Source organism: Cibotium barometz, chromosome 32 (assembly GCF_041138505.1).
Source record: "Cibotium barometz isolate CiBa-2024 chromosome 32, ASM4113850v1, whole genome shotgun sequence".
Taxonomy (NCBI): Eukaryota; Viridiplantae; Streptophyta; class Polypodiopsida; order Cyatheales; family Cibotiaceae; genus Cibotium; species Cibotium barometz.
Window position 1 is genome coordinate 29,447,549 of NC_141077.1, and position 14,738 is coordinate 29,462,286.

At 42.9% G+C, this 14,738-nt stretch overlaps 1 protein-coding gene across 2 annotated transcripts in view; it reads right to left on the bottom strand.

Annotated features, from left to right (window-relative positions):
- LOC147620061 (uncharacterized) overlaps window positions 1-10,845 on the bottom strand; it is an 82,831-nt gene extending 71,986 nt beyond the window's left edge. Inside the window, exons 1-2 of one of the 2 annotated variants that reach the window (XM_086772215.1) lie at window positions 10,218-10,845; window positions 9,693-9,784 (exon numbers count right to left, since the gene is read on the bottom strand). In XM_086772215.1, coding sequence (XP_086628341.1) covers window positions 9,693-9,784; window positions 10,218-10,289 — 164 coding nt within the window. In that variant the 5' untranslated portion in view covers window positions 10,290-10,845. The remainder of the gene's footprint in view (window positions 1-9,692; window positions 9,785-10,217) is intronic. The other variant, XM_086772214.1, reaches the window with a different exon arrangement.
- Between the last annotated feature and the right edge of the window lie 3,893 nt (window positions 10,846-14,738).

A 14,738-nucleotide genomic window follows, 5' to 3' on the forward strand; every position in this document is an offset into this window, starting at 1 on the left:
TGAGCTTGATGCTTCTTTGGCACAAGCTACCCATGACCATGAGGCGAGCACTTCACGTGGATGATCATTCATGGATCATGATTCATGGGCCTTACTACTTAGCTCTAGCCTCTAGCCTCTAGTCTTCAGCACTTTTTTGTCATTGACTCATTTGAGTCCGTCCATGTATTCTGCCTCCTTAAGGCTTAGTCCTGACTCCTGACTCTTGAGTCATGACTCATTTTGTATCTACTTAATTATTAATATGACTCAAAAGCTTACCATTTTAGTGAAATTTGTGCTCATTTTGATGTACTTCCAAAGTAGAATAAGTGTAGAGTAGAAAAATAAATTAAAAAAGTATTTTTTGAGTGCCGTTCCCTCCCCTGTCCCCGTTCCCTACTTATGGCTGTCCCCCGTCCCATCACCATCCCCCGTCCCTTGTGACTATGGCGGATGCGCTTGTCCACCCAAGGCTTTCTGAACCAATGTCTCAAGGTTCATGAGATGAGTATTCATACCTTCTGTGATCCATTGTTGCATAGCGTACATGAAGACAAGCACTTCGAATTGGATCAATTTGCGGTGTTGTAGAGGCTTGGTTTTGAGGTTGAGGGTTGGGAGGATTCGTAGTAAAGAAAAGGATGGGTTAAAGAGAAGTGAAAGTGAAGCACAAAGCTTAACTTTGTGCGTGAAAATGACTCGTGGAGGTCAGTCGCTGACCAGCTGCAAGATGTGTTGTGTAGGTACGAGGAGAAGATTAGACTAGGACCTTTTTTAAGTAAGCACCCTTTTTTTGAGCTCTCTTGCCAACAAATTCTTGCACCCAGCTGGCCGCCCCTGATACCAACACACACACTCTATTATTGGTAGGTTCACACATCCATGCACTCCCCCTTTTCTGCTGGTTTATACACGCGATTCAGCCCACACTTTTTTTAGCATGTGCACTGTCTTTTCTGGCGTGCTTTTTCTTGCGCACCAACCTTTCCTAACCGGCCATCTGCGCCCCATAGCTGGTCACTCTCACCATGCTGCTGGTCGTCTTCCGGCCACCCCTCTTCTGGCCGCCCATATGTCCCTTTCTTGGTCACCTATAAACAGCAACCGGCTGCCCCACTTCTGGCCGCCTTCTGCAGATACGGACCAGCCTGTGGGCACCTTACTTCAGGGCTACCACGGGACTGTACATAGCCAGCCTAAGGGCTGTACCCTCGCCCTTTGGTTTGTACGACCAGAAACAGGGATTGCCTAGGAGAAAAACAGCCATGATGAGATCTGCTGTCCAGCCTGCACATCTCTTGCTCTTTCTCCTTTAACCAGTTCCTTGCACATCCACGCAAAGAAACCCTCTTTGTCACCAATTGGCCGACCATTTGGTCCATCTCCAGATCTGTGTCTTGTTCACTTGAGGCCAGGCCGGTGTCTCATGTGAAGGGGCCAGTATTTTGCATAACATGGACGGGAGCCAGACTGGTGCCACTCGTGTGTTAGCAGGATGGTGTCGTATGGACGGGAGCCAGACTGGTGCCACCCGTGTATGACCTGGACTGTGTTCTATCCATGGGATTGTCACGCCATGGAAGAGCCAGTATTTGTGCCGTGTCTTGCCTATGGGACTGTCACTCCATAGGGAGGCTCGTGCCTAGATCTGTGTCTTATCTATGGGACTGTCACTCCATAGGGAGGCTCGTGCCTAGATCTGTGTCTTACCTATGGGACTGTCACTCCATAGGAAGACCGGGATTTATACTTTCTGTCGTGCCATCACTGTGCCCCAACAGGAATGTTTAGTACTTGTTCCATGAATGGGAGATATGTCCATGATATTGTTTGCACATGCATTCCATGTCTGGAACTGTTTTCGCGTGACTTGTATTCTTGTGTTTGCCTGCCTGACGTGCCACTTACTCAGCAGGGACGCCTGCCAGTGAGTCGTGAAGTTTGTTCTGTCTTCTAACGAGTTTTGTTGCGTGTGAACAGGTGGTAAGTGTATTGCATTTGTTTATTTTATAGCATTATTTCTAACCTTTGTTTTTTATAAGGTTGCAGGTTCACACTCATCATTTATGCAAAGGGAAGAGGTGACAGCCACCTCTCGTCATGCATCTTCTCCACAAGGCACAAAGGGCGACAGGTATATGTATGCTAGTGCTCGTGGAGGGCATGATGGTCACATGTATTCAAGGCGTGTATCCCATGGAGGGGATGACAGGCCTGCAACTAGAAGAGCTTTGTCTACTGAGTTGTCTCATGGAGAGACATTGCCTTATGCAGGAAGGTCACATGCATCTGATTTTCAGGTTCGTGGAGCACATGCCACCGTGCTTCATGAAACTTCCATGATGGCCCATGGAGCCCATGCAGATAGGGCTGCCCCATTGGATAAGGGGAAAAGAAAAAGAGAGGACCATGAGCCTCATGCCAGAAAGCTCAAGGAATTCAAAGCAAGTGACAAGTCCGTTAAGTTTGATGTTTTTCATGGAGAGCATGATGCTTCCAAGGTGTTAGCATTTGTGGCACAGTTTGATATTGCTTTTAGTGATGAGGACTTCACTGAGAAGTCTTAAGTACGCCATGCTAGCATGTTCTTGAAGGGGACAGCCGCTCATTGGTGGATCACTGAAAAGACCACCAAAGACCCCATTTGCACTTGGAAAGAGTTTAAGGACAGATTTTATGTCCAGTTCTTGCCACCTAATGTGGAGCAAACTCTCACCCAAAAGTGGGATAGACTTGAGCAAAGAGATAATGAAAGTGTGCAGCAGTATGTCAATAAGTTTTGGAAAGTGTTGCTTGAAGTAACTCCCTTTATGATGCAAATCACTGAGGATGAAAGAAAGAGGAAGTTTCGCTCCGGACTGCAATCAGCTTATCGTTCGGGCATTGAATTGCACCCGAAACACACTTTGCAACAGCTTATAGCCTCTGCTCTTGCTACGGAGCAATTGGTGCTCAAAATTAAGCAAGATCAAGGGGGTTCTAAGGGCAAAGATAAGGCTGTCCCAAACCTGCAAAAAGGTGGACAACCACCTAAAAAGAGCTTCCGGGAGGTCCAGAAGGGAGGTAAAGCTGAAAATACCTCATCCATGGATAGTGTGCTCAAGAAGAACAGGTTTGGCTTGACTCCTGAGCAAAGGGAGCAATATGCGAAAGAGGGGAAATGTTTTGCATGTGGAAGCAAAGAGCGTATGTTTCGGCAATGCCCCAAACGTAAGCAAGATGCAAGAGGACAAGCAGTCTAAGCCTAATGTGCATGCAGTTCCCGATATGCAGGGTAGTGTTGATCATGTTGGCAAAGAGGGAGATTCCATCCCTATTGTATCACACATCCATATTAATAAAGCAATAAAGAAGAGTCTTTCTGCGTACTTGTTTTTTTTTTGTTCGTGAAAAGATAGAACATAATGATGTGAATGTGGATGTATTGACATAAGCTTGGAAAGAAGAATTTGGTAGCAGATGCATTGTCCACGAGGCCATATGTGGCTGCAATTTCAGTAGCCCCACATAGGGAATTGACTACTATGCGTGATTTGTATCATTTGGATGCTAATTTTTGTCATATTTGGGCTGATTTGATAGCTGGTCACACTCATGCCTCTTATGTGATCAAAGAGGGCTATCTCATGAACGAAAATTGCCTATGTGTGGTGAAGGATATGCGTCCAAAGGTTTTGGAGGAATGTCACGCTCCACCTTATGCTGGTCATAGAGGTATCATGCCTACTACACGCATGATTGAGAGATATTTCTTTTGGCCAAGCATGCGTAAAGACATTGAGGCATATGTACGTGCATGTATTACTTGCCAAAAGGTGAAATTTGACAGGCAAAAGCCTCCAGGTTTGCTTCAGCCATTACCTATTCCCTCGCAGCCATGGGAAAGTATTACTATGGACTTTATTATGGACTTGCCTAGATCCCAGCATGGGAATGATGCTATTTGGACCATTGTGGACAGGTTTAGCATGCAAGCTCATTTCTTGCCCGTCAAGAAAACCATTAAAGTTGATCATATGTGAAGCTTTTTCTTGCTAATATCTTCAAGCATCATGGTATGCCTAAGTCCATTGTTGGGGATAGAGATCCCAGGACTACGAGCCTCTTTTGGAGGGCTTATTTGATAACATGGCACTAAACTTGAGTTTTCATCAGCTTATCATTCCCAAACGGATGGTCAGAGTGAAGCTGCAAATTCAGCCGTGTTGGATTTGTTGAAGTGTTATGTGTGGCAGATCAAAAGACTGCATGGGAGAAGTATCTTCCACTTGGTGAGTTTGCCTACAACAATACGGTCCATGCCTCCACAGGAAAGGCCCCGTTTGAGATTATTTATGGCAGAGTGGTCTTGCCACCCATCCTTCGTACAAAGGATGAGATTTTTGTAGCTGATGAGTATGTACGTGACTTGGATGTAGCCTTTGCTCAAGTACGGACAGCTATTGCAAGGTCACAAGATACGCATAAAATGGCTGCTGACAAGCATAGAAGGGACATGCAACTCAAAGAAGGTGATTCGGTTTTGATGAAATTTGAGAAAGCTAGGCTTCGGAAGAGGCCAGGATGAGAAGGATCATATCCTAAGCTTTCTACTCGCTATTATGGACCCTTCAAGGTGATTCAAAAGATCAATGGAGTGTCATACAGGCTTGCTTTACCTAGTCATTGGAAGATTCACAATGCATTTCATGTGAGTCTTTTGCGGAAGTATGTCGGGCCAGATCCGAGCCTGTCACAGAAGATCCGCCAAAGATTGATGAGCTTAAGGAGATCCTCCAACCAGAGCAGATTGTCTTTCACAAAGAGAGAAGGCTACCTGCAGGAAAGCTTTCCAGGAGATACCTTGTGAAGTTCAAGAATTATTTGCCCATTGATGCAAAGTGGGTAAATGAAGATTATTTTGTTGACTACCCACAGTTGTTGCAGGCATATCTTGAGGCTTTTCAGTCGAGGACAACTCTTTAGAAGCCCGGGGGGATGTCACCAATTGGCCGACCATTTGGTCCATCTCCAGATCTGTGTCTTGTTCACTTGAGACCAGGCCGGTGTCTCATGTGAAGGGCGAGTATTTTGCATAACATGGACGGGAACCACACTGGTGCCACCCATTTGTTAGCAGGATGGTGTCGTCTGGACGGGAGCCAGACTCGTGCCACCCGTGTATGACCTGGACTGTGTTCTATCCATGGGATTGTCATGCCATGGAAGAGCCAGTATTTGTGCCGTTTCTTGCCTATGGGACTATCACTCCATAGGGAGGCTCGTGCCTAGATCTGTGTCTTACCTATGGGACTGTCACTCCATAGGAAGACCGGGATTTATACTTTCTGTCGTGCCATCACTGTGCCCGACATGAATGTTTAGTACTTGTTCCATGAACGGGAGATATGTCCATGATACTGTTTGCACATGCATTCATGTTTACATGTCTGGAACTGTTTTCGCGTGACTTGTATTCTTATGTTTGCCTGCCTGACATGCCACTTACTGAGCAGGGACGCCTGCCAGTGAGTCCTGAAATTTGTTCTGTCTTCTGACGAGTTTTGTTGCATGTGAACAGGTGGTAAGTGTATTGCATTTGTTTATTTTATAGCATTATTTCTGCCCTTTGTTTTTTATAAGGTTGCACGTTCACACTCATTAATGAGTGGGCGGCCTCCTCAATATTTTATTGGTGCCCTTTGTAGGGTGGGCACCCATTATGGGCACCCACACATGGGCCATGGTGGGGAGGGAAGCCCTCCCTTAATCGTGTGTGTGGGGGTGGGTGCATGGCCACCTACCCACCCCCGCTTGGGTACCTTCGAACTGGCTGCCCCCATGCAAAGAGTAGGCCGGCCAGCTGTACGAGGGGCCCTCACCATCGCTTGGCGCCTCTCTCTTGCTTGTGCACAAGCAGGCTACTCACAAGCGACCTTCTCTCTTGCACACAAGTGGGCTGCAACCAGGTGACTCTTCCTTCTCTTGCTCACAAGCAGGCTGCACCCAGGCGACTCTTCCTCACTAACCCCGCAAGCGGCTGCAACAACAGGCGACACTCTCACTCTCTTGCTGGCTGGCGGGCAGCAACCAGGCGGTTCTCTCTTGCTGGCTATTGGGCTGTTGTTTAGGGCTTTCTTCCGTGCAAGCACAGCCGATCAACAACAGTCTGCAGCAGCCCATCTCTCCATCAAACGTAAGCTCCAGTCGTGTGTGTGTGTGGCAGCCCGATTCAGACCCAAAACAGTCCCATATTCAGGTCTCTCAATACTTGATGCTGCAGCCCGGGTATAGTACCACGAACTCAGACATATTGGCCAGCTTATACTCTGTTGATACCAAAGGTTTTTTGCAAAGCTTATTGAAAGGGATTCAAGCAAAGGTCCTTGGTGTAAAACATTCGAGGGATATTCACTGCTGCTAACACCCATTCGGTGCCGGGTAGTCCAAGCTTTTGGAGAACCACGGTCCGTGGGTGCCGAGATCGGGAGAGCCAGGCGTTAGTACGGGAGCGCCTGTTTGTGCGTGGTCCTGGAACACCAGTGGGGCGCTCTCTGCGGATTCCAGTGAAGGCACGGGACCATAGAGACTAGACTTCTTCAAGTGGATCGCTCTACTTCGAACGTCTACTTCAAGTCTCTTGTTTGGTAACTGTATTCATTTCAGTTGTACATGGACATCATCTGGTTCATTGAACCCATGGAGCATTGTATCACTTAAATACTCCCAATAATATATTATATATTGAGGGGGGGGTCGGCCGGTTCCGGCCCCAGTGCTGGTGTCCATTGATCATCATTTCATTTCAGTTTTTCAGTTGTTATTGAGTTGTCCATTCATATTGTGATATTTAAGTTGTGCTATTACGCGTGTGGGTGTCCAACGGAGTCTACTCCTACTTGACGGGATCGGTTTCACTCTTCCCCATCTCTTTACTCATTCAAGTAGAAGAGACTGAAGGCTTTACCTTCCACCATGCCATGTATGGGTGTACGATGTGTACTCCTAACGTTCCTTGGCATGACTTGTCAGGCCCGCTCTAATACCACTGTAAGGTCTCACAGGACCCAAACTCTAGGACCTTCTGACATAGAACACACTGAAGATCAAGGCTTAAGGCTCACCTCCCAGCCATAGAGTCCATTCAGACTCACCCCCGAGCTGGAGGCCATAGCTACATCCTAGGCCTTGCTCTAGCCACAGTAAGACTAGGTGTCCCATACTACCTAGCCACACCCCGAGGATGTCCTTGCAACGAACAGTCCCGATGGGCCATGCGCTAAACGAGTGAGACTCGACAATCGTATCTCACAACAGGGCCTGCTTATATAGACCTGTGATAAAAGTGAAGGGAAGCAACTGAGGTCCCCCGAGCACTGCCGTCTGGCCATCCCGTTATAGACAATGAGCCTGTGGATAGCTCCCATGTCTAAGAGACACCTGCCAAAAGACGTCGTATGTCCCAATATCCCTGTATCCATAGGATCTAGCTCCCACAGCAAGATGGGGTCCGCAAAGTCAAGTAGGCAGACATGATGACTCTCCATCTGAGCATTAAAGTCTCCTAGTAGGAGAATGTCACCTAATCCATAATCTCCTCACATAGAGGTAGGTATGTGTCATATTTCAAAACATTTGGATGTGATTGTTATGTGCATGTTCTAGACTCACAAGGGCTAAATGGGATTCCAAAAGTAGAAAGTGTATCTTCCTATGGTATAGTATGAAGTTAAAGTGTTACAGACCAGAAGACCCTGAGGCAAGGAAGATTATTGTGAGCGGTGATGTGGTATTCATGGAACAGCCCCATCAGGTGGAGGAGAAGGTTCCGTCCACAGCCTTCCATGGGGGAAGCTGTTTCACAGCCTCTTCCAAAAGTCACAAAGGACCTGGGAGAGATGTTTTATGCTCTCCAATGTTGGGCTAAGGGCTGTCTGCCCTTCATCCCATGAACCTTCCTAATCAGCGCAGTAGGAGAAGAAAGGATAGCCAGGGTGCTCTGGGGTGCCATGGGGTCTCTCAATGCCACTCATCACATATCTACTAGAATCTACTAGTTGGATGGATAAGATGATGTCCAATAACCTGCTCCATTTGGGCATGAGACGAAATATAGTTTCTAAAGCTTGTCAGAAAGCACAATATTCCTTCTACAGCCCTCAAAGGAAGATGTACTGTATCCTCTATTAAAGTGCTAGCCAGAGATCCAAGAACACAAGCATAGGTTTTGGTGATATAGTGGCTTACCATGATCATCCTGTAATTGCTAGGCTCCATGGGGTCCCCTGCCTTGTGAATAGGAACAAAGTATAGGAAAACAATGACATAGTCCTTCATTGAAGAGTCTTGCCAACACTGGTGCAAAAGCTTTTTATCCATAATTATGTTTGCAATCCTTCATGATCTCTAGCTCTCACATATGAAGTTTTAATGGCATCCCTCAAATCAGCAGAAGCGAGCAAAGAAAAAGTCAAGGGCCTAGGAAGATGTGAGAGATCTGGCAGTAGCTGGTTAGGGACATCAAGCAACGCTCACGCACATGTAGCCCAACTCTTGGATGGGATCGGTAATAGGTGTGGGAGACATGTTTCTGCAAGAATATTCCAACACTTTTTGGAGTCATTGCTCAAATGCTCCTAGTAGGTATCATGAGAGTAGGCCCATTGGATTCAATGTGTATGGATGAGATTCATGCATGGACATCGACAGTCTCAGCTGGAGGGGTCTAGTGCCATACGGAGGATGTTGATCATCTCCCATCAAGAATGTGGAAGGGTTGAAGAGTCCTGCAGTTATTGGAAAAAGTGGCACGCCTTGGGGAAAGTGATTCTGTGTTGATAAAGGTACAATACTGTGCACCATCAATCCTTCCCGTAGGAAAGGTGAAAGGTCCCCATGTCCCAAGCTACAGTGCTGTAAACGATGAAGCTCATACCACCCTGTCCAACCACCAGTGGCATACTTGTTGTGTGACCGATCAATCCCAATTTGTGATGGTGCTACGTGTCCTGCTGCGCACTACAATTTCAGGTCACCCCTTGTTAGTTGTAACGTGAAGGAACTCAGATAGAATTAGATGATCACTGTGCTCATGCTGAATTAGTAAAATCCACATCATGACACAAACCGAGAGAGGAATTACGGAATCAAGCAGGTTTGTAGTGCAGCTGCTTTTTTACCACATGTACAATAGCTGAATGCAGCATTTGAATGGATCTCAGTGGTTGATCCCGCTTCCTGCTTATGTGATAGCTGAAGAGGAAAGAAAAGCTCCCCCAGTTGCAATCCACCTGTATGGAAAGCAGTAAACTCTTGGCCTCACATGCATCATCCCCACATAGGGATGCATGTGCCATGATTACTAGTGAATTTTCTTCTATGTTTGAGATGCAAAGAGGCCCAGAAGGTATGGCTTCAAACAGGTTAAATTTTTCTTCTATGATGGTAGAAAGCTATGCTGGTTCGGTTTTGGTTCCTGGCATCATGACTGCAGTTATTCTTAGAGAACATGCCTACAAATAGTGCTCAAAATTATGAGTTTGACACAGGCACCCTGTAGACTCTTAAAAGGCTCTTACGAATCCCCATTCCACAGAATGTTTTAACCACTGCCCATTCCAGGGTACAAAGGCCTATCATGTTCACTCAATCATCATGTCAAACACACCCACTTACCTGATAAAAGAGCTTCAAAAGAGTGTATCAAATAGATGATTTAATGACTGTCTTACAAAATTTCGCCATCCGCAAGTAGATTAGCAAGTGAGATGTCTTCATCAGATCTTTCGCCTAGAACAGTCTCCAGCCAGATCCTAGCTTGTTTCTGCCATCAATAATGCAGAAATTAGCCAGAAAACCCAAGAAACTTTTGGCATACTTGTCATATCCCCTAGCATATATCAGTCTGCAATACTGAAAATCATGTAGTACGTAGCAGCTTAGCCCAATTATGGTGTGGTAATTATCGCAGCTATCATCCGATTGTCATATACATACATGCACACATACATACATCCTTGCATACGTACGTACATACATACATAAGTTCTAGCTGTGAATCTATAGTTCAGATTGAACAATTATAACCATTGATTTGATAATAAAACATAGGCCAAGGAAACCCTTAGAATTTCTCGATCCAATGTATTGAATAGGTGGACTTCTCACACAAATTTGATCTGGAAACAAAGGAGTTCCTGCATTGATGCCACTTCTTGGTGAATGATTCATACAAGAGGAATTACTAAACCTGGTACCTGCAGAAACTCTACATCCAACTCTCTGAAGTGGATGTTGAGCGATGGAGAGCTTTGTGCTGAATCCGACATAGCTCAGCCCACTCCTCTCCAAGAAGGTGGTATGGGTTTTGATGAAAATGCAGCTAAATCTATACTCAGGTTGGATTTAAGCTAATATGGGTATGTGAAAAGATTAAGCTCAATAGGTTGTGATGAATTTGAAATGATGTATAAAATCAAGCAAAATGAGATGATATGGATTTGAGCTAGTATATGAAATTGAGCAAAATGTGTTGAATTTGAGCTGATGAAGGAAATTGAGCAAAATGGGTTGTAGGGCATTTAAGCTAATGCATGGAATTTGAGGTTTTGATGATGGATTGCAACTAAGATTAGCTACCACATGAGATTTAGGGTGTACACAGGAGGTTGTAGCTAATTAAAAAATTCAGCGACATGGGTTTAATGCAATTATGTTACATTGGGTTGTGATGGATTTGATGCAAGTAAGCTGCTGATACGAGAAAGGGGAGGGATGAAAAACAGAGAAGAAATGTAGGTAGATGTGGGAGGGTGGTGGAAGGTGATGATGCACAGAAGAGGCCCAACACACACACACACACGCACGCACGCACTAGTAGATCCAAAATCTCTCTTTTTTAAGTTTTTCCTTTAAATTTTGAAGAGTCATGAGAATGCAATTATGACTAGGTCAGCTCACACGTGCAAGCAGCCAAGAGCTCACCGTTCACCTGTGTTAGCAACGCTTGGAAGCTTCGCAAACTTCTGTTCTCCTTTGTTGGTTGTAAAGTTCCTTACACTCAAAGGTCTCTCCTAGGAATCTTTTGTACCTAATTTTGGGTCATAACAAGGTTAGTAGCTCCCCGACATGGGATCTTTAGGTCCCAGCGTCCCCCAAACTTTCCCACATATGTATGCAAATTGAAGAAAGCATTATATGGCCTAAAGCAAGCACCACGAATATGGAGTGACATGATTAACAATGGAGTGACAGGATTAACAGGTATCTTGTGAGCATTGGATTTCTACAAACTCATACATGATTTACACACTCATGATCACCCATGATATAGGTAAAATCTTCCTCACTAGTCACTCATGATCCCCAATCCAAGCGCACCCCCCCCCAACAAGTGGGGAGTGGTATGTTTACAAACTCACAAGCGCTTTACAAATTCATTATCGACCACGATATAGGGGTAATCTTCCTCATCCCCAATCCAAGCACCCTCCCATTCAACATGTGGAGGTTGGTATGATTTTAGACTCATGAGCACCCATGATATAGGGGTATCTTGCACATCACTCATTCATCCAAGCACCCACCCATCCAATGTCTCTAAACTATTGCATGTGTTTGTAAAGACCTTTATGTTGCATCACTAGGCACTGGAAGGCTTAATCACGAGCATCCCATTAAACCACTCAAGGTTATAATGTTCCTTTCTCAAAAGATTAAGGTTATCATCACACATACACATGCCGATAAATCAAGGTTGCATGTGAATGGAAAGGAATAAAAATGAGATTAAGTAGCCAATGAGAGGTAAGATAGTGCATCACTAGTCTATCTCCTCATGTCTATAGCCTTATAATTGACATAAAATAGTAGGAGCTAAAAATGAGGGTGCCACACAAAGAATTTAGTCAATTGCTCACACTTGTGAACATTAATTGGGGGCCCATAAAAATGTCCTTTCAAAGCCACATCCTTATTGTAAGCTTAATCTTTACACAACAAGGGTAGGGCAACAACTCCTTTTGTACACCTTCCACATAACAACTTAATGTTGCAAATACACGTGAGGTTGCGTTTCTCACAACCACTTAAAGGCAAGCTTCATTTAAAAAATTTGTAATGGTTAGAGACATCGCTACATGCTAAATTAGCAAAAAAGGTTGTAAAGATATGCCGTGGGACAAGTGAATGGATGCTAGGAGTGTAGGATTCATGCTACAAGACATGCATTATGTATGGGTGTAACTACCAATTCATGCTATAAATGTGATTAGGAAAACGGAGCATGACAAATGATTGATTTATTTTAGAAGCATCCAAAATGTGAAAGTTGAAACAAGAATAAGTACTCACCTAATAAGGGTCTTGCCTTGTGAGAGCGATTTCAATTCTTCATTTCCAACCTTGTTTACATGGTATTTACATGTTCAAAATGAAACAAGAAAGTACAGTAGAGCCTTACCAATGGGTAGATGGCAAGATAAGTGTTTAAATTCTTAAAGGGTGGTGGTGTTGAAATAACACATGCTCAAAACATCAGATTACTTAGCATCTGATTTGGGTCCATTTCAAGTTCCATAACACAAAGATTTACTTGGTTTAACCAGCTTAGATCCCTTGTAAATTATGTGCTCTTCTATTCTTCAGAGTGCCTCACGCTTCTTGGCTCTTGTTTGATGCCTTGAGTGAGATCTCAGCACATAAAAGAAGAGAAGGCCATGTGAGGCCAAGAGAGGCCAATCAAGATCTCTTTTAAATTTAATATCACAAAAAACCAACAAAATGAAGAGCTATAAGTAACTAGGATTCTAAGACAAATAAACTAAAGTAAGACATATAATAATGATAAAGTTCTGTGTTTTTTGTTCTTTTGTATACCATGGTAGTTACATGTTCAAAAGGAAACAAGAAGAAAGCACAATAGAGCCTTACATGTTCAAAAGTTATGCCTTTTTTCTTCTTTGGTACAACATGGTATTTACATGTTCAAAATGAAACAAGAAAGTACAATAGAGCCTTACCAATGGGTAGATGGCAAGATAAGTGTTTAAATTCTTAAAGGGTGGTGGTGTTGAAATAACACATGCTCAAAACATCAGATTACTTAGCATCTGATTTGGGTCCATTTCAAGTTCCATAACACAAAGATTTACTTGGTTTAACCAGCTTAGATAAGCAATCTTAATGTTATGAGACTCAAGCAAGTATTCAGTTTAGCTTATAAGGAAAAGAATGAAACAATGAGATTACTGTGTTTGTTTGAGAGAGATTGTGTTTTAAGATTTCTGTGTTTATTTGAGAGATATTTGAATTTATTGTTGGTTTCTAAATGTGCGTATGTGCATAAGTTATCTAGTTATTTATTGTGTTTTAAGATTACTATGTTTGTTTGAGAGACATTGAGTTTGAAGATTGTTGTGCTTGTTTGAGAGATATTTGAAATTTAATGTTGATTTCAAAATGTGTGTGCGTATGTTTGAGAGATATTTGTAATTTAATGTTGATTTCAAAATGTGTGTGTGCATGTATGTTCGAGAGATATTTGGAATTTATTGTTGATTTCTAAATGTGTCTGTGTGTTGAGAGATATTTCAAGTTTGTTATGATTTCTAAATGTGTGTATGTGCAAGTGTCAAATTTGCAATTTATTGTTGATTTCTAAATGTGTGTATGTGTACGAGTCAAATTTGAAATTTATTGTTGATTTCTAAATGTGTGTGTAAGTGTAAGAGTCAAATTTAAAATTTATTGTTGATTTCTAGATGTGTGTATATGCAAGAGTCAAATAGAATTGTATTAATTCTTTAATAAGTAACATGATTTTGACGTGGCTGATTACATTGGTTTTAACTCCTTTTAGGAGCTACTAGCAAAAAGAACAACCTCCTTTTTCTTTCAAAAAGAAAATTGATATAATGTAGCATTGATGCATGTACTTGTGAAGCTCATGATGTTCTCTCACCCCAAGACTAGTGCTAATATTTTTGAAAAATAATAATTATAGGAATGAAGAAAAACTTTAGCCTTATGTTTTCAAATATTTCTTTTCTAGTGAATGCACAAGCAAGAATTTTTATAGTCTCATTTTTATATGTTTTTTCTTTACAGCACAAGTTGGGTTTTTTAGAAGATGCAAAGCATCTAGAAAAGAGTGACCATGATAGAAAGGATCACAATGTCATTTTATATTCATAGTCTAGAAGAAATGATAAATAATTTTCTCATCATGTTACCATCGATATAAAAATATGACACTTTTGTGTTACTAAGTTAGGTTACCATTTTTACAAATGCAATCTAATATGTTGTGAAAAACTTTTTATTAGTTTTAAATCTTCCTTAAAGAACCACATTCTCTAACCTTTTGCCTCAAGATAGTAGTAAAGTTTTATCAAAACATAGCAGGTTAGGAGCAAGATTTCATAACACTTTTTAAACCAAACTTTTTTGTAGGATGTGCCTAAGGCGTTGCATCGCATTAAGAGTCATATATTGATTTGTGTTAAGTACTCAAGCTCATAAGAATGCTAGACATACCAAAGTAATTTGGATGGTCTCTTACTTAGAAAATGCAAGCTGTAAAGTGGTTGGCTAAATTTGGGTGAATATAATGTATTAATTTCTCAATCTAGGGCTTAACCAAAGATTTACGCAAAAGAAAGCACTCCTAAAACATCTGTCACTCTAGGAAGGGGGGTGGAAAAACACCCAAATCAATGGAATGGGTAGGGGACAACGTCCATGACTAAGGTCCAAGCTCTTGTCATCTAACAATGCTA